Source organism: Hylaeus anthracinus, unplaced genomic scaffold (assembly GCF_026225885.1).
Source record: "Hylaeus anthracinus isolate JK02 unplaced genomic scaffold, UHH_iyHylAnth1.0_haploid 11985, whole genome shotgun sequence".
In the NCBI taxonomy this organism is placed as follows: Eukaryota; Metazoa; Arthropoda; class Insecta; order Hymenoptera; family Colletidae; genus Hylaeus; species Hylaeus anthracinus.
Window position 1 is genome coordinate 3,755,220 of NW_026534333.1, and position 20,526 is coordinate 3,775,745.

At 38.1% G+C, this 20,526-nt stretch overlaps 2 protein-coding genes and 1 long non-coding RNA gene across 12 annotated transcripts; 2 read left to right on the forward strand and 1 right to left on the reverse strand.

The window, feature by feature from the left end:
• Positions 1-97: 97 nt before the first annotated feature.
• Positions 98-5,933, forward strand: LOC128887321 (piwi-like protein Ago3). 3 transcript variants are annotated; one of them, XM_054143094.1, is made up of 12 exons: positions 98-611; positions 1,179-1,509; positions 1,674-1,853; positions 1,940-2,138; positions 2,199-2,512; positions 2,589-2,850; positions 2,925-3,278; positions 3,363-3,613; positions 3,681-3,831; positions 3,905-4,105; positions 4,195-4,386; positions 4,465-5,933. In XM_054143094.1, the coding sequence occupies exons 2-12, from the start codon at positions 1,214-1,216 to the stop codon at positions 4,795-4,797; spliced, it is 2,733 nt and encodes a 910-aa protein (XP_053999069.1). In that variant the 5' UTR covers positions 98-611; positions 1,179-1,213; the 3' UTR covers positions 4,798-5,933. The 3 variants fall into 3 exon arrangements, with proteins under 3 accessions (XP_053999069.1, XP_053999070.1, XP_053999071.1); XM_054143095.1 differs by having other exon boundaries at positions 1,198-1,509; XM_054143096.1 differs by lacking the exon at positions 98-611 and having other exon boundaries at positions 1,337-1,472.
• A 124-nt stretch (positions 5,934-6,057) lies between these two features.
• On the reverse strand, positions 6,058-7,119 carry LOC128887336 (uncharacterized). Its single transcript, XR_008460013.1, has 3 exons — positions 6,991-7,119; positions 6,656-6,927; positions 6,058-6,247 (listed from the first exon to the last, which is right to left on the reverse strand). It is a non-coding gene; the product is annotated as an uncharacterized LOC128887336 (long non-coding RNA).
• A 4-nt stretch (positions 7,120-7,123) lies between these two features.
• On the forward strand, positions 7,124-18,545 carry LOC128887319 (insulin receptor substrate 1). 8 transcript variants are annotated; one of them, XM_054143089.1, is made up of 12 exons: positions 7,565-7,706; positions 8,592-9,987; positions 11,081-11,226; positions 11,324-11,612; positions 11,993-12,088; positions 12,683-12,976; positions 13,723-14,129; positions 14,273-14,694; positions 14,786-15,200; positions 15,275-15,515; positions 15,648-16,263; positions 16,343-16,576. In XM_054143089.1, exons 2-12 carry the CDS (start codon positions 9,603-9,605, stop codon positions 16,440-16,442), a joined length of 3,411 nt encoding a protein of 1,136 aa, XP_053999064.1. In that variant the 5' UTR covers positions 7,565-7,706; positions 8,592-9,602; the 3' UTR covers positions 16,443-16,576. The 8 variants fall into 8 exon arrangements, with proteins under 8 accessions (XP_053999060.1, XP_053999061.1, XP_053999062.1 ...); XM_054143085.1 differs by lacking the exon at positions 7,565-7,706 and adding an exon at positions 7,124-7,266 and having other exon boundaries at positions 15,648-18,545; XM_054143086.1 differs by lacking the exon at positions 7,565-7,706 and adding an exon at positions 7,197-7,338 and having other exon boundaries at positions 15,648-18,545.
• The last annotated feature ends 1,981 nt before the right edge of the window (positions 18,546-20,526 follow it).

The window sequence follows — 20,526 nt, forward strand, 5'->3', positions numbered from 1 at the left end:
AACGAACATACAGATAAATATGATCGACTAAATATTTACCGATATCGCTAATAAGATGTCGACGGCAAAGCTACCGAACGAGTAGATTTGTTTCAGAATATATTCTATTCAGGTATTGATTAAGTTTACAGAAAATGTTACTTACCATCTATATTCATGGTGAATGTCTGCTCTTCCTTCATTTCGCAAAACAAATTTGATATAAAAGCTATAAAACACTTTTGAACACTACTACTACGCGGATGTGTAATTTTACTTGCTCGATTTTAAAATTCCTCCTGCCGCCATATTTGATGTAACATGGAGGACTCTACGAAATGTCCCTAGAAAATTCATAAAGCATTCTAATGAAAGTATTCCATAACTCTAGTGAAACAAATGTAAATTCTCCTTAACTTTAGGTTATGCTATCATCCATTCGTGTTGTGTTGTTACCTTCGCTTTCGAATGCGTAGGAGTGTAGGGCCATATATATGTATACGTTCTTACCTATAACTTATGGGCCATACCGCCATAAGCCTGAGTCTCACAGTTCTGTACAGTGCCTGTGCACGTGAGTTCCGTTTATCGTGTTCTGTAGGATTCCCTATCCTTGCACATTATTTAACAAAGTAAGCAAAAACTAATCTGATATTAATTTTCTAGATCTCTTACTTTTTCGTAATATATATTTCAGTACCGTGTTAAAAATAAAGAAATATATTTAAAAAATATAAACGTGATAAAATTGTTGTAAGAAAACAAACGTAGTATCTGTATTTTTAATTCCTTAATTTTTATTTAATTATTTGTAAATAAAATAATGTAGATGAATCCTATTTATAATCTCGATATCGAACATTTATTTACTTTCATTTTCGGACTTTTCAGAAATTTCATTTTGAATTTATACTTATGTAAATTACGCATGTACATACACGTCTCATGCTTTTTTATTTTTTTTTCAAATCTACACAATTTAATTAAATTATTTTTATAATATAGTTATAAAAAAACATGCTCGTACGTATGATATTTACGTTATACATACTTTCACAGACCTCTGGATTTTTTTTTTTATTTGCCCTTTATAGAATTTTTACTTAATGAAACTTTAACTTATAATCCGACTAAAACGATTCATATTTGCATTTATATTTCTATTATCATAGTTTCTTCTTTTATTGTTATTTTTTTAGACTTATTTCTAAAAATTAGATAAAAAGTATTTGCAATGGATAACGACAGAGGAAAGCAGATGAGCAAAGGAAGGGGAGGAATTCTCCTAAGAATGATAATGGAGAAGGAAAAAGCAGAAGCTGAAGCTAAAGCTGCAGCTGCAGCTCAATCTTTATCAATGACCAGCAGTACTGCTGACATTTTGCCTAATCCTTGTGTAGGAATAGGAAGAGCTAAGCTATTGGAAATGGTTGTGCAAAGAAAATCTGATACAGTAAACCCTTCATTACTACAGACACCAACTACTGGTCAAGGTAGAGCATCTATACTTAGCAGAATTAAGGCTACTAGGTATGTTATTTAGAGTCAAATAAAAACCTTCTTTTTCCTTTAGTTTAAAATGTATTACAGGGCTAATAATTTAATTCTATCTAAAGTTGTACCTTAATTAATTGCGTGTAATAAATACCATTCGGAGATATTCTTATATATATTTATTATGTACACTCTTACAGTTCAGTTGGACAACACATTGAACAGCCTATAGCACGACAAAATGTTCCAGAATCATCTGCAGATGATCAAGGAATGCTGGGTAAATTATCAGACCTCACAGTACAAGATACAACTCAAACTTCGACATCATCGCATCCAAAAGATAAACCAATTTCTCGACAAGGCACAAGTGGAAAACCGTATGTGTTCATATATATGGATAATATTTAATAAATACGTTTAAACAATTGATAGAATAGATTACAAGATAGCAATAAACTTTTAGGATACAACTAAGTGCAAACTACATAAATCTCAAGCTAATAGCTAAGAGATGCTTGTTCAATTACGAGATTAAATTTAATCCTGACATAGATTCACGACCACTTCGGTCAAAACTTCTTTATCAACAGAAAGAAGTGTTAGGAGAGACAAGAGTATTCGATGGTGTTATGCTCTATTTGCCTAAAAAATTACAAACAGATGTAAGTAATAATAATAGTAAGAGAAAGTGTTTACAAATATGTATGACATACAAATTTTAGAGAACTGTTCTTCAATCTACGCATCCTATGGATGGGTCTACTGTAACACTAACCCTAACATACAAAAAAGAGCAAAGTATGTCAGAGAACATCCCATTCTTCAATGTCTTACTTGGTCGTGTTATGCGATCTCTCAGTTTAATTCGCATGGGACGACATAATTTAAATCCAAAAGGTGTACATTCAGTACCACAACACAAATTAGAAGTGTGGCCAGGCTATGTCACAGCTATTAATGAATACGATGGAGGTTTAAAGTTATGCATAGATGTAAAACATCGTGTCATGCGTACGGAAACAGTGCGTGATATAATGTAAGATACACCAACAATTTTGTGAAGTATCAAACAATATAAACTTAATCTAACATTATTTCAAATCAACATACAGGGTTAATTTTGGAAAGGATCCGAACTTTCAGCAAAAGATAATGAGAGAACTAATTGGATTATCCGTTTTTACAAGGTATAATAATAAAACTTACCGTGTTGATGATATTGCGTGGGAAAAAGACCCAACATATACATTTCAGAGAGAAAATGATAAAATATCTTTAGTGGATTATTATAAGCAGCACTGGAACCTACAAATAAAAGATTTAGGCCAACCATTATTGGTTCATTGTTCTAAAACTAAGTTACCAGCTGGTGGTGTAAGTACTTTCTTTGTTATTGCTATACGAATATAAAATTCAAATATTGATTGTTTCTGTTATTTCAAATATAGACACAAGAAAGACTGATACTGTTAGTTCCTGAGTTATGTTATATAGCAACTCTAACTGAAAGTATTCGTTCAGACTTTAGAGTAATGAAAGATCTGGATGCAATAACTAAAATGTCACCTAATGCTCGTCGTGCTGAGTTAAGACAATTTGTACAGCAAATAAAAGATAACGAAGTACCGCGACAAATATTAGCTAATTGGGGTTTAGAGTTAGAATCAGATATAGTAGATTTTTGTGGAAGAGCTCTCGAGCCTGAAGAGATATGTTTTGGTAATAATAGAAAGTTTACAGCTCCACCTAATAGACCTGCAGAATGGAGTTCTGCTGCTTGTAGAAATGTTGTATATCGAACTGTAAGTATTTTCCATATATGTATAAAATTTGATATCACGTTGTTTTAAACTTTATAATTATATTATATTATATTATATTTTTAGACTAATTTAAATCAATGGTGCGTTTTGCACTGTCAAAAGGATACGAGGTGTGCACAGGAATTTGTTAGTATGTTCAAAAATGTAGCAAAAGTTATGGGTATATCTGTTAGGGACCCACACATGGTTTGTTTAAGAGATGATAGAATTGAAACATACGTACAAGAATTACGCAGAAACATTCAACAAACAGTAAATTTAGCGATTATTATATTTCCTACAAATCGAACCGATAGATATTCTGCAGTGAAGAGGTACACTGTCGCTTTGTTCATCTAAAAATGATTACTTCCTAGTGTAATTATGCTACTTATTCTGTAGAGTGTGCTGCGTTGAAATGCCTATACCTTCTCAAGTAATTATGTCCAGAACTATTTCTCGCGGGGATAAGTTAAAAAGTATAACAGAAAAAATTGCCTTACAAATTAACTGTAAATTAGGTGGTGCACTTTGGGCATTAGCTGTGCCAATGGTACGAAATAGATATTTCTAACTTTAATTTTGCTTAAAAAAATAGATATGATTATTAAATGTTACTGTATTAGGACAATTGCATGATATGTGGAATAGACGTGTATCATGCAGGTATTGGTCAATCAACAAAAGGGAGCGTTGCAGGATTTGTAGCGAGTCTCGACAAAGCACTAACAACTTGGCACAGTAAAATTTGTCTACAAGGTCGACACCAAGAACTAGTTGATATGCTACAGATTTGCTTAATTTCAGCAATAAAAGCTTACTACAAGGTAACTAATTATTATTGTATACATGCATTAGAATTTCGGAATCGATATCGAATTGGGTATGTAAAGTATTATTACACTTTCTATTACAGCATAATAAACTGTACCCGGATCGTATTATCGTATACCGGGATGGTGTTGGCGATGGTCAAATAGAAACTGTTACTAAGTATGAAGTAAAACAAATGTTGGCAACATTTAAAAATATAGAACCAAGTTATCAGCCGACGTTAACCGTTGTGATAGTTCACAAACGTATCAACACGCGATTATTTACAAAAGCTGTAAGTTTTTAAACGAAAAAAAAACATGCATTGATAATTTGTACCGTTTAATCATATAATTTATTTATGTACATTTAGTCAAAGGACCTACAGAATCCGCCACCAGGGACAATTGTGGATTCTCATATAACGAAATCAGCGGATCTTTACGATTTCTTCTTGGTATCTCAGAATATACGAATGGGTACAGTATCGCCAACACACTACATTGTTGCCTACGATAATAAAAATATGAAGGCTGAACATATACAACGATTGACGTATAAGCTTTGCCACTTATATTATAATTGGCCTGGCACTATAAAAGTTCCAGCTCCTTGCCAGTATGCACATAAACTCGTCTCTCTTGTCGGACAAAATCTACAATTGGAACCTAATCCATCACTTTCTGATACATTGTATTACTTGTAAGGTATTATTATTCATGACTGATTGTTCCATTGAGAAGTTGCTGATTTACATATCATAATTAATACCAAAGATCATTTATATAGCGATAATTAGATATTCTGATTTTCTTCCACAATAGACCTATAAGGCTTGTAAATATATCTTCATTTCTAAAGAATATCGAAACAAGAGATACCCAATTTCCAGAACACCTAAAGTCAGTATTCTTTGAGTATAAATGGATTAATAATCTATAAATTAAATATTTTATTTTTATACGTTTAAATTGTATTTATGTAACCTAAGATATGTTGTTATACCACCATAAAATGTATTTTTTCAATAATTAAGTTCAAGATTATTCAGAAAAATTTTTTATCCTCCGATGCAATAAAAATATAATTTTATAATTTTTAATTATTTCCATTTGTAATCTATATTTTCGTACGCGCGGGTACGAATCACATATAAAAAAAAAACGGTCGAATACGAACTCTGAACCTTGTATACGAATATCTAATATTTCAGGGGGCTTTATGAAACACGTAATTCACTTATCTACATATTATAACAGGATCATTCAATTATATAAATAATATAACTGTCACATATATTTTTTTATTAAACGTAAATTTAATCACATCCATGTTTAATTTTTAAATTATACAATATTATGACTCACTATTTACTAGAAATTTCATCAATACTGCTAAAGACGATTAATACGACCGATTAGTACAGTGGAATTTATTTATATGCTTACGTATGTGTTTACAAATGACACTGCCGATGAGGATCCAATACCTAGAAAGACGCGAGCAAAATGTGTGTATCCATAGTCGTCCACCTTGACTTGAAAGCACGCATATATGTTCGTGCAAGCGCGCGTCTCTATATTGCGACGCCCTATGTCAGTGTGAGATATTAAAGGAAGCAGTGGCGTAACAAATATAATGGTTGAAAATTGTATCATAACCAAAGTGTTGCGCATATTTTCAACTATGGTTATAGTTCTCATAGTTGTGTTAAGTCATTCATTGTTCGACGCGCGCATAGATGCGCCACTGGCACTGATAGCACCATAAATTCCTTCTAACCGTGAAAATATAAACAGCTCTTGAATTTGCATATAGATCATATAAAATAAATCGTTCAAGCGGATGACCGACAAAATATTTCTGTTTACAATTTTATTCTGGTTCATAGTTTGTATTATTCTACTTCTACTTCTCATTGTCAAACCAAAATAGATTACATTTACTTTACTCGTTTGTTGTTCAAACAAAATTGTATTATTTCTTAAGTTTTCATGTTATATTTAAAATGCTATTTCAGTCGCATTCCTTTTGGCGACTGTTATTTGAAATGGCATCTAGGCCTGGCTGTGTTTATTTTAAATAAACTAGCTCGAATGAAATCGAATTATTATTTTGAAAAGTTGGCAAGTATAGCCAGCATCGAAAAATGATTTCTGAAAAGCAAATTTTTCGAATTATCCATTTCGATCCGCAATAAAAAAATGAAAAGAATTAATTTTAGAACTTTACGATTATTCAACGTTCGAAAATTTTATGAAACGGGATGGCCATCTACCGTTCTCGGTTTAAACGTTCAAAAGTTTCCTACGTTAACAAAGATGACGAAACAATGTTTTGATGACTCGCGTGAAAATAATAGTGAGTAAGAACGAGCAAATAAAGATGATATACTTTCTGCATTCGATAAATGGCCATTCACTTTTACGTAGTCTTTACACGCGCAACGATCAATATAAAATTTATCGATCATTCTCGAGTTCAAATAAAACGGCGTAAATCGAAAAACTCTTTCGTTATTTCCGTTTTATTTTCAGCCGCCTGCGTAAGTCGAGTCTGCTTACCGAGCTTCTATTAATCGAAATTCGAATAAAGATTCTCTATAACCCGAAATATTTTCCTTTCGACTTCGATTTACCGAGATCCAACGATATTTTACATGATTTGAAAGTGTCAAATAAAACGAGCCGTTCGTTATTCACTATTTAAAAGGCACACTTCATCCAGCCTCGATTGTCGATAACTTACGTTTCTCGGAAGGATGTAGGCGCAACTTGAATGACCTCCGGGAGGATCCACCGCATTGCGGTGTTTAGTCGACATGATAGTTACGCCACTGCAAAGGAGACACCCGGCATGTGTATGTACGTAAATACTTACGTACGTTCCGTGTACTTACAGTCGTGGCGTATCGCGTATCGAGTCGCCGCCGTCGCCGTCGCCGCCGCCATTCGAGCGGTTAGCGCCTGCGTACATCTTGTTTACAACTGCGGAGCTTACCATACACATGACCTTTACAAGATGGACATGAGCGCCTATTTAGCTGTCTATGCGTGCGACGGAAAAAAGTCGAAGATATATGTGCGTGTCGTTCGTGAATGTTGACGTGGGCGGGAGGTACCACGGAATCGGGTGATCTTTAACTTGGCTATACGGAAAAATAGTCAAGCCACAGGTTCGTGAACGCAAAGTGACGCGGTTATTTGTCGCTCGCTCGCACGCGGGCGGTAGGGGGCAGAGAGGGATGGTGGGTACGAAAGGAGACCCAAATTTTTCACCTCGAGCAGATGTGATTACCGTGAACGGATTTCGCGTGTTGTGCTCGTTCGGGAGTTCGCGTTCAAGACGAGGCGTACACGTTGCCGTGATGTTGTTAACAGCACCGTGAACTCCGTACGTGTGTTTCCGCGAAGTGCTCGATATACAAGGGGTGTGGGAAGAATAGTGCGTGTACCTCGCATCGACCTGGAATGCCATCGTGTTTTGATGTGCTTACTTATTGCGCATGAGAAAAAAAAAACCATTCTGCCCTTGACAATAGCCTATTTATCCGAGACAGGCCGCCTTTACATCGCGCCAACCGACGATAACAGGGGTTCAACCACCCACCTGCGTGTGCGTTGTCTGCCCTCTCTCTTTTTCTCTGCCTCTCTACGTATTTCCTCTAAACATACTCGCGAACGAGCAAACAAGCCAGCCGCCAGGAGTGCGCGCGCGCGCGCGCGCATGCTTCCGTCTGCGTTGTGTACAACGAGCCAATCGGATTCTTGCCGTTTAAGGGGAAAGTTCCCAAGCTCTGGCTGTCCCTCTTCTTCTTCGCGACGCAGATCAGTCTCGCGCGCTAAAACTCTTGACGGCTGCGCAACATCGATGCGCACAGCAAATTTAACCTTTCGATACATACAAATCCATGTGCGTCCCACGAATTACTGTGATATAACGATGCTCTGTCCGCAGCGATAGCTCGCTGCATTCGCATTTTCGCTTCGCGAGTGACACGATTAAAACTTTGTGAATTTACGGTGTAACTCTGTATATTGACATTTAACTGACAACTTAAAACTCATCACTTGTCAAATTTCTGATACTTTTTAAAACACTGTTGTTTCATTTCTGAATAGAGCATCGATTGGTTTCTGGCGATCAATGCTCAAAAATGGTATTTTCCATTCTGTACGAATGCGACTGTTGTACGCCTCAGACATTTAAAAAATTGATAAATGTCACCGCGAGTAGATACGCGTGTATAGGTTAGGTGTTTGAAAAGGTTGAAAGCTAGTCCGTCAGTGGGAAAACGGTTTTGCACAGACGCGAAGCGCTTTCTTCGTACGCGAAACGAGCTGTTCGCCACGAAAGAAGAGAGGTTAGCCGGAGCTTGGTGATTTTCCCCTTAAACGGCAAGAATCCGCTTGGCCCATTGTACACGTGAACACGCCCGCGTGTGTCTGTCTCTCTCTATCTTGTATCATCGTGTGTACAACCGTTTCTTTATATGTGCAGCCTGTGTACGTATATACGCGCCAACCATTGTGGACGACCACGCAGTAAATCGTGTTATTCGACGCGATAAACAGGTGTACGAGCCTCGTAGCCCAGAAAAACAATTCTCGGAGGTTTTAAGCGGTTCTCTGATAAAGACGTTTCAAGTGAAAAAAAAAAAAACGTAAAACGCTGTAAACGGTGGTGAATATTTTCGAGCTTAGACTTAGACTGCGCGCAGCCCGTCCTGAGTAATATACCAGAGCCCACAAATCGCGGTGGGCGAAATTAGGCGAAAACGCGTGACAGGTGGAACCCAGAGCTAGAGCTACGCGAGAATCGCCATCGCGGAAAGCTGAGCAGGTACACGGATTCCAGGTTTTTCCGAGAAATCTGCCCTGCGAACAAGTTTTCGGGTCTCCGCGTCGTGGGATTAGCCGTTTTTTTTAATTCGATAACCTCGGAAAAACGTGGTCAGTCGATAATACACCTTTGTCCGTGGTGCGTCGGGCAGTATGCAACGCCCTTAGTACACGTTGAGTACACATGCACCGTGGTGGCGTGTTATTGCTTATTTACCCCCGACACGTGCTTCCATCGTTAGCGTGCTTCGGGTACAACGATATCGACGACGACCTTTCCGCGATAAAAGCAGCACGGTGGACACGTTGCGCGGAGAAAAACAATACAACACGATTACGCGAGTTTTGAGAAAACGTTATTTTTGTTCTTTTTTCGAAAACATGTGCGCGAAAGCAGTGAAACGTGGTCACGCGTACACGGATTCCACGATCGTATTTCTCAAGTAATAATTGAGAACGGAAGTGTAGTACGAGCTCCTTACGGCAACGTGGGTGGGATTACGCATTCTGTCTACGATGAACTATCGGAATAGCATGTTTTGGTACAAGATGCACGCGACCAATTATCCACGATTGCTTCGTACCATATAAATAATACGGATAGAAAGGTGTGATTAGAGGTCTCGTAAGATTCATCGCAACGACGGCCTTTTTGATCGTCACCGCGGCGATGTCTTCGGGCAGGGGTTTAGTCTCCCCTTCAGGAGGTCCCGTTGTTCGCTGCGGCCATGTAAAGAAATTGAAGACCCAAAAGAAGAAATACTTCGTGTTGCGCGGCGAGGCGCCAGGATACCCCGCCTGTCTCGAATACTACGATGGCAAAAAGAAGTTCGACAATAGGCAGCCGCCGAAGCGTAGGATCATACTAAACAGCTGCTTCAATATCAATAAACGCGAGGACACTAAACACAAGCACGTTATCGCGTTGTATACGAAAGACGAATGCTTCTGTTTGATTCTCGAGAGCGAAAAAGAACTGGACGAATGGCTGAAGGCGATGCTTTTACTTCAGACCGGAGATGTGGCCGATGGAGAACAACCTCGGCCTATATTTGGTAATGTGCTATTACGGTTTGAATTAGAATTAGACCGCATATTGAAGACGAACGCGTTTCGTGGACGAAAATTTCTTTGATAATTTCGATGGTCGCGCTCTCTTCCTCGATCCCTCGTAAATAACGAGCGGCAGTAAACTTCGATGTTTTGGAGTTTCGGGCCAGTTGTTTACCTGTATTTCAAATGCGTCATTGTCTATAACAGCGTGTCTCAGGCTTCACTTTTCCGCGCAAACACCTCGATAAAGGCAAACTATTAGCGGATCTCTCGAATTAGAGATTAATTTTTCTTTTTACAAATTTACTTTAAAACTGTTCTCTTATAATAATGTAGACGTTTGATTTGTAAAGTTGATTTCGTAATTATTTAATCGAACTTCCTTATATGTTTAGAATTCTAAAAAATGTATCCGACTTGCGTGATCATTGTATAATACAATTTAATAATTTATTTAATGCAATTTAACGATGGATTAACTAATTCTCTCGATAGTAACGAAATATCTTTATTACTTTACTTGCGAACGAAACCGTCTCATAATAATAAATAATGTTTGAAAGAAACTGATTTATAATTGTGCAATACATAATAAAGAGATTGATTTAATTTTGTTGATCACGGTGAACCTTCCGAAATTTGTTTAATTTTGATGTTGACATCGTTAAACCATATGCTAACATAAAATATAACAGAACAGGGCAGTTCAACTTTTGTATACAAATTTCAAAGAAGGCAATATAAAAATAATAAGAACTATTCTTAAAGGCAACAATTACCCATCAGACTTAATGGGAAAACACAGTAAAATATGCGTGAAATATATATACCACAGTAATCATAAAAATAATTTATGTAGGAGAGAAGGACAAAAATTATGAAGAACGTCTTGTATGTACAATTTGTGTTGTATGAGATGCTGCGAACAAAATTGTTATTCGATATAAGAATAGTTTACAAGATACACAAACCCATGAAAAACAAAAGTAATATTTAAGAATATGACTTATAACATTAAAATTAAACAAATTTTCTCTTCGCAGTACTGCTATATAGTATCAATTCTAACGAGATAACCATAATGTTTTATTTCAGAACATGTATGGCAAGTTACAATGCAGAAAAAAGGACTAGGCGAACGAAAAAATATTTTTGGTCCCTATAGGCTATGTTTAACTGATCGAACATTAAGTCTGGTGAAAATTGGAGCAAAGGATAATTCGGATTCTATTGAATTTCCTGTAAGCTTGCTATCTTAATAAGTGACATAGTCTGAAATTTGTGAAAAAGTTTATTAGGTTTAAGGAATGTAATTAATGAACAATTTTTATTTCATAGTTAAATTGCATAAGACGATGCGGACATATGGGTCGTATCTTCTATATGGAAGTAGGTCGTTCAGCGATCACTGGTGGTGGAGAATTGTGGATGGAAGCTGAAGATAGCAACATTACAAGCAATATGCATGCCGCTATCATGAATGCTATGAGTAATTCTAGCAGTAGTAAAGACGATGTGGAACCACGACAAAGAATGCGTAGCTGTTCTGCGACAGAGGCCAGCAAGCCAATCTTTGTTCTACCACGTCGACATGCTGGACAAAAATTCCATAATTTTTCACCTTTGGGTAAGCCTTACCCTGAAAATATCATTCATTCCTAAGCACATCTTGACACTAACTATATCAGTTATGGTTTATCGCAATTTCTTTTCACAATCATCGACCACAGAAACACACTTTCAGTTATGTAAATAAGTTTACTGCGTGTTTATAATATTCTAGCATTTGACTTTTCTCGAACACTCGATGTTTAATGCACCTTTGTACAGGAATCATCCTCTTACGTATTCCTTTTATATCCATGTGTAAGTTGCCCAAGATATAGATTTCTTTAGACCATACCATAACTGTGCTATATTATATGCTTTAAAATATCAGCTGAATCACGATATGTACAATTGAAAAGTTAGCTTTAGAATAACACAAATGGGTTGCGGGTATTACAGAGGAACACAGGACGCACAAGGAGCAGGTGGACCCACTGCAGGAACAGGAGCAGTCTAATCAGACTCAGAGTACCTCTTCTTGCAATACAGTCACGGGTCTGTTTTCTGTCATTGTAGTTGTATGCTTTTTCCATTGTCATGACACGTGGGTATCGAAGGGTGATAGATGCGATTACAATTCAGTCGAATCGAATTATTATACGTTATCCTTTTATCGTAAATAAACATTTTTGTTTCTAGATAAACATGTCGAATAATTGGTAGACTCATTTTAGAGAAAAAAAATATAATTGTATAAAATTTCCGATATTTTTTTTAATTTCATAACATTGTAGCAAAGTTGACGACGTTTTATCGATTAGATCGTCGCGAACTCGTATCCAAGTTCCTAGGTATTGCACAATATCTTTCAATCTCGCGTTGGTAGACGGTAGTATATATACATATTAACGAAATCGAGCAGAGAAAAACAAATGTAAACACTTGAAACAAAGTAATGATCAAATTTACAAAAGTTACAATTAAAAATATCGTCCATTAAGTAAAATCATCCAGAGAAAGTCGTATTTTATAGCGACTTTTTTTTATCGAATCATCGTTATATTATCAGCATCGAGTCAATGAATCTTTCTGAAAAAATAGACGAAAAAGGAAGTAATTGTACGACAGTGAGAGCTGTGTGGTTTGCAGTCGTTGCTGGTACCGGTGCTGGGACTGCTGGGATTGCCACGACTAATACCAACTGTGCCACTACTACTAGACGTCGTCATTCGGTAGCGAGTCATCCCCATTCCGCCAATAATTCCCAATCCGTTAATGTCACAACAACAACAACAACTAGCACCACTATCACCATCACTACGACCGCTACCGTGACCATCACAACCACAACCGCGACAATATCCCACCAGAGAACCCTGTCGCTGCCCTTAGCTGCCGTTATTATCAATCAAATGCAATCATCTAAAAGATCAGTTTTACGCTGTATGTATTTTTATTTCGTCATACGATAAGTCAGCAAGAGATATTCTTTGTTTCTCTTTAAGTGTCTCTGCCTCGCTGTGTCCTGTTTTTCTGTTACCCCTTCTCTATTTCTTCGTCCGTTTTGGTCGGACTTAAAGGTTGCGATAAAGTTGCTCGTAAAACAATCGATACTATTGCTGTTGCGTAATATATAATTACGGTTCTTCGCGTAATCATCGCTATCGCCGTAGATATGCAAGCTTCTACTCGCATGCGATCAGTTGCACTTTACTTCACAACGAAGTAACGCTTCCTTTTGTTTCTTCCGTTCTCTTCGTCGCGCAAAGCGGTCAATGGAATATTTCGTGCGGCATTCCTTTCGAGTAACGTTTCTCACGTTACCTCTGTTCACTCCGAATGCGACACATTCTTCCTTGATTGTTTTGCAACCTCCTGCGCATCGATTATATATATATATATATATATATATATATATATATATATATATATACTCCGCCTGATTTGTCCCGCCGTTTTGGAATCATCTCTTTAATCACTATCCATTGCTTGACCTAAAATATATGTTTATATGAATAACAAATTATATTAAATGAATATGCATAAATATATACAGATATCTATATGGAATCATTTGGATATGCAAACGAACTAACCGCTGCTATGCTGGGAGGATGGATGTTTTTCAAAATTTTGTTGCCTGTGCTCGATGTTTCGCGACGATGTCTCTAACTATCATCTTTTTATAGGTCCAAACGGACGCGACAGATGTGACAGCTTACCCTCGAGGGCTCGTACCACCAGCGAGAGTCACCCTACATCGATACTGAGCCATCCTCGGACTCATTTCGTGTCTCACATCCTGAGACCGCATTCTATGTACGCGAGAGGCCTTTCCTATTCGCCGCCGATCGGCTCGATGCCTCTCAGTCCCGCTTCCGGAGCTTATTCCACTGATTCCGCGGGCTCATCCCTCTCGATGGACGATGGTGGCGAAAGTGTATTAGAGGAGGGCACGGTATCCCGATATGGACATTCTTTGACGCCCGACGAGCCTGTCATTTTGGAGGAGAATGGCGACGATTATGCTCCGTGGACTATGTCGCACTCGCATTACAAATATTCGCCAAATTTCAAGTCACATTCTCCTTCCCAGGTGAGCTATCAGTTTTATTACTCGGTTCTTCTCAGAATAACTTGTCATAAGAGGATGTACATATTTTACTCTTCTTCGATTTAGTCTATTAATTATTTCTATAAAAATGAAATAATAACACATGTCGTTTGCTGTATTGGCAGCAGAGTTCCTATATGGATATGTACAGTCCTTGTGATTCGAGTCCTGGTCGCAGCGGTGGAGCCTATATGCCGATGAATGTAGGGACAGGGCATTCGCACTCGCGGGCGTCATCTCTTATCGAAGAAACTAATACTTTACCAGAGGGTTACGTACCTATGGCACCTGTTGGAAACAACGGTTACGTTGATATGGATCCTTCGCATAGTCACAATGGCCATTTTTCCGATGATACGTCTCAGCACGGTGGGAGTAGCTGTTCCGTTACGTCTGGTACACCTAGTACAGACTTACGGTTCTCCGAATATCATTTGGATAAAGTAATTAGCTTCCTACCGCCAGGTGATGATTTACAAGCTAGACCAGCGAGAGCCTATTCCATTGGATCTCGGCCAGAACCCGTGAATAGGCATCGTAAGAATAGGTACGGTATTCATGTAAATTTTGTAAGATAGCGATTACAAACATAGGTAAGAGAAATGAAACAGCTCAATGTCTCGCGCTGTTTTGGATAGGTTGGACATTACTCAACAGGAAGCCAGCAGAGTACGAGCTTTCTCTGTAGGCAGTAGGTCTAAAAGACCTGAGATTGGGAGGTTAGCCAATGTAATCACTGCACCATTGCCCGTTGGTTGCGAGAATTCGAGTTCTACCAAATCCAACTCGGCGCCATTGCTGTCTAGTTCTTGGGGGCACAACTCCGGTTGTTCCATTGCCTCTGAACGCATGGAAGATCTAATGGAATTGGATTTCACAAAACCCAGTATTTCTACAACACTTCATTCATCGCCTTCGTCTTATTCGCAGTCACACTCTCAATCGCATTCATACTCTACTGCCACCGACACCAGTTCCTATGTTGATATGTCTCCTGGACAACCGCCATCGTCGACCACTGCCCCGTACGTCGATATGAGTCGCATTAATAAGGTATTCATTATTATTTAACTTTTTAATAAATCTTTGACTAAATTTTATTTAAAAAATAATGTTTAATTTTACAGATCAATCGTAATAACAATAATAATACAATCACTGCCAATCAGAACCATAGTCATGTACATGTAACGTCTTCTGCTTCCACACATAAACCCGAGTTTACTACTTTGAAGCCAGTGGAAGAGGCAGAAGGCCCATACATGAGAATGCGTGGTGTAATGGAGGATTGGTCCCACTCCGATACGAGTCCAAAGCTAATTTCGTCGCCTATGCAAGAAGAATGCGTCCAATCTAATGGGCCACCAGGTGAGAAATTCGTTCCAAAGCGATCTCGTAGTTCTGAAACACTGCAAGAATTGACTTATCGATCCGTAGCTATTATTGTATTTTTTTGAATGATTGTTTCTTTATGACGCATAGCGGTTACTTACGTTTTAGGGGTTACGAGAACGGCACCGGTTGATCTTCCACGACGTCCACCCTTCGATTACGTCGAGATGAACTTTAAATCGAGAACAAACTTAGAACAAGACTACATAAACATGAATATGAGTAATCGAAGTAACCGTAAACCAACGCGAACGGGTAGTAGGAAGGAGAAGTTGCGTTCCCAACCGATCGCGATCCAAGCCGGTAACAAGCCTGTAAAAGCGCCTAGCTTCCTACCCCTAAACGGAAGTCCCGAATCAGAGAGCTTGTCGAGTACTCCTGCCTCGCCTCCGCGAGCAACTCCGACGGGTTCCTCGGCGACTATCTTCCCCTTCTCCTTAAATAGTCCTCAGTCGCCCGAGAAATCCTTCATTCATCAAAAGAATAACGACGAATCGCCAGAGTTAAGTGTTACTTCCAAGATTAACGACTGTTCGATCGTAGAACCCGCTAGTAGGGTTAACACGGTCAATAGTTCCATTTCAGGAACAGAAGCGAACAACACGTCTGTGAACGTAGTCAACGACAGATCGCCTAGTCCTGGAGGAAAGGATAAACAAGTCAATCGAATGATATCCGACTTGATGGCCTCGCAAGATCACATATTAAACACTGTAACAAAGAGGTTTGCCGATATGAATTTGTCGAAGCCACGTTTGATAACTGCGTCTCCTAACACCAGTCCTACGCTCTCTGGTTTTAAGGGAACAGTCGAGAGTACAACCGTCGAAAAGCAACCATCGTCTCCCAAATTGCTTGACGAAACGCCAACACCAACGCCTACAGCTACGCCAAGTCCGTTAGAGAACGAGAGTCACGACAAGCTGCAAACTGGCCCGACAATTTTGCACTACGCTAGTCTCGATCTTCCCGAGATCGGAAGCACGGCGCCAGTCTCGCCGGCGTCGCAGGAAAGCTTCAATTACGCCGAAATCGATTTCGATAAACTCAAGCAAAATTAAAACGTTTCGTCTTGAATGCAGCATGGTTACAGAAATGGGCAAAATTTTATTCGATTAATCAGTGGCGCATTATACGTTTATGGGGCTCGAGACGAAATAGAATTTTGAGTCCCACCTAACTAAAAAAAAACGAAACAACGAATTAAGAATATTTTTAAATTTAGTCTTATTTATCGAGGCAACAATATAAACGAAATATACAACTTAAATGAACCGTTTAACTCAGAAATAATACACGTGTCTTTACTTAATTTAATAAGTTGTTTTACTTCTCTGTTTGGAATTACGTGGTTCCGAACTGAGAAATTATACATTAGTTTTTTTTTTTGTTATACTATTTTACACTTTCCTTAACCAAAGGAATTTCTAACATGATTTTTAACTTTTTTAAGGTCATAGAACGACTGTTCTGCTAATGTGTTTGTAATAGAAGTTAACAAAAATGTTGTTTTATTTTATTTTTACATTAGAAAATTCATTTTTAAAAAATATGTTACATATAAATAACAAGAATGAGTTTTTGAAACTCGTGTCGCCTATAAAATAATGCGCCACTCGGAATAACATGACGAATAAAATCAAGTGTATAGCAATTTATTCGTAACGTTAATTCTATCGATCGATTACTAAGATAAGTTCGTTCAATGCGAGATATAAAATAGTCCATAACGAATAAAATGTTAATTTCTATTTAATAAGTAACGAATGAACAGTTATTTATCTTTTATTCGTTACCCGAGACTTTTATTTAAATAAGAATTTTGTCCATCTCTGGTGTATTAGCTGTATCGGTGTACAGACCAAAGATCCAATGCAACCGAAGCATGTAACGCTCGAGTCTCGTATATACTAATATACCCCAAAATCCTAGCACGTGTGCCTTCGATTGTCTTGGCTCTTTAGGTTGAATAAGGTTTGATACGTAGGTCACGTACCGTGGGATGCTGGATTGGCTCATTGCCTTGTCTGTTCTCGACGATAATAATGACCAAACAGAGCAATCGATCGGTCTAACATTGGCTGAGTCGGATTAATGAGTTAGCAGGGTGTCGGATGCGAACTGTAAATACTAAATTCTTTTTATCCCAAACCTTGAGTCGCGGTCGTTTTATCATTCTTGCAGTCCTGACTTTCCGAAGGCAACATTAGTGCCTATACTTCTGGTTACATTGTATCGGATATTGTTAATTGTGGGAACGAGTTTTGCGAACTTCATATGTTCAGGATGTTGATTTATACTTTTCATTTCTTTTTTTTTTTCTTTTTTGTTAAGCGAAAAATATTTTGATAAGATTTATATCGATATTGTCTGTGAGTTTGAAATTTTATCTCGTTGAAGTTGTTTTATTGATCGAATATTATCGCGAAGTATTCTTACGATTAATAAGCTCGGAACGTTTTCGATTCGAAGGGAAAAATATCGAATAATATTTATCGGTGATTTTAAATGTATTTCTTTTTTCTTTTTCTTTTTTTTGTTTCTTTTTTTTTAGATGTTATAGCAGTTAACGCAAGTGGTATTATTAATCATGTTAATTTTAGAAAATTCGTGTAGAAATCGTGTGAAACGTGGGACACGATACGCAACCAGAAACATGAGTACTAATCGCGAGCACACGAGAGTAGCGTTGTTTCTTCACGGGGGTGGGGTTATGTGTTACTAGCCAATGTTGGATCGATACAAGTCACAGAACTCCTATTCGTAACGGAACGGCTCTCGAAAGTGAAGTATACATATGTGTTATCACGCTTTTTCGTATAAATTATGAGTTGCCGAAATTACAGACAGATTCGTTCACGTGTACCTACAACTTAGGTGCGCGCGCGCGCGCACTGACACGTCACACACAAATACACACGCATTTACAGGGTATTCTGTAAAAGATTGTACAATCGAAAAGAGAGAGACGATTGGTTGTGTAAAAAAAATAAAGTGTAACCACTCTTACAACGTTGTTACTGAGAGTAGAAGAGATAATATTTCTTAATACCACCACGTTTTATGGCTTCGATTCTATGATATACGTCTTCTGCCTGCATACAGAACACTATCGAAATATAGTCCGATGTGTTTTCAGCTCTGATAGACGAGACATACTAATTGAGCAGTGTTTTTGCTGTCCATTCTCACAATTCCACATATTCTCTATCACCTGGTTCTACTAGAGATTTAATTTTGACCCCCCCCCCCCCCAAGCAGTTGCTTTTTAATTCACATATCAGCAATGACAATGTGGATAGTCATAGTAGCTCTCAACGTTGTCCTTAATTTTTTTTGTTATTTCTCTTTATAGATCACAGTTAATCAGCGCAGGAAACCACGTTTCTTAGTTCTAGAAACGATATAATGCAAACGAAATACCGTTTTCGAAAACAGTGCAATATTGCGACCCCACGATAACTTCTCGTTATTTGGTACGATCTATTCTCTGAGGTGTATGTCGAGGGAAGAAAAGATTCCGTTCTTTGGAATCTTACAACGTAGATTATTACATTGCTTTCGTTGCATGATTCTCGCCTGTTTTCTTAACCTCACTTTCTAATTTTCCATATGTCCTATCTTCTCATCACTTTACATCTATTCAGTTTTAACAATATTTATAATGTAAAGAATAATAACTACAAAACAACGAAGTAAGCTAGGTGAGGTAATCAGATTTTTCTGATTTTGTGCAGTTTTTATAAGAGTGAACGTCCTACTGGGTTAGACCAAAGAGATTCTATAATATCTTTGGGTTATTCATGTATCTTATTAACCTGGGTGTAGAAATGATTGCACTAAATTCATTTTTTATCGTATAAACACGAGTAATTTATTATGTCTTACCTCCCAACCCCCCTCGGTATTGTTTGGGTTACAGTGGCACCACCGGAGGGAAAATGCCCAAATTTGTAGCGAAATAGTTCTTACTCCTTACGCTAGATGGCGTCACTTATATGGTAATTACCGACATGATGGTAATGTACCGATAGTTGTCGGTAACTTACCATTAAGTGACGCCATGTAGCAGTGAAAAAAGGAATTATTGAGAACAAACTTGGGCGTTTTCCCGATAGAGGCGTTGCAGGCGATAGTTCGGCCTCTTGAACGCTAGATGGCGACGACAATGATGGCATATTGCGCCATCTTAGAGAAATGGTCGGAACTATTGCCATTTCAAACAGGCGTTTTCTTTCCACTTTCTTTTTTAATAAAATTAAGTTATATAATCGATCTCCTACAATTCGAGAATCAGGTGAAAATTGATCGAAACTGTCCTCGAGTTCTACTTATCGCCAGCTACATTTCCCGTCTTTTGATTTCTCATTAGTCGCTAAAGCCGTCTAATCCGGAACGTCTATTTAACACGTGTACATGCACCAATCCAAACATCGATAGGGGCCGAAAGTCACGATAAACTCACGATGGTCGGGGTTCCTCGTGATTTTCGAGCGTATTACGTGCCAGTATGGCGAAAAAGGGGATGAGCGTGCGTGTTTACAGAAATTGTTAGGATTTCTATGCGTTTGAAGTAGGCTCCCTACGGTGTTTCCCTTATTTACGCCAAATGGGCTCTTCCACGCCGTCACGGACGCGTCAAGGTACTTAACTGCAGGTAAACATACCCTAAATCATGAGCTAGGTCGAGGGAGAAGAAGCGGGTCGACCTTACTACTCGTAAAACTGCACCATATCGCGAGCATCCATTGTCGCGCCCTTGTATAGACACTCTCGCTTCTGTACAAGCGCGGCCTTTGTATCGTTTATGCTTTTGCTCTTGTTACGGCACAGGTAGAGCCAGCAACGTCCGGGTCCCTAATCGCGAGCTTTACCTAGAACAGATTTTTCTAACTGGATATTTCCATCCGCCACTCTTTGATAAAACGGCCACGATTCTATCGGAATAATATGTAATTAAGTAAATTATTAACACATACAGGAATAT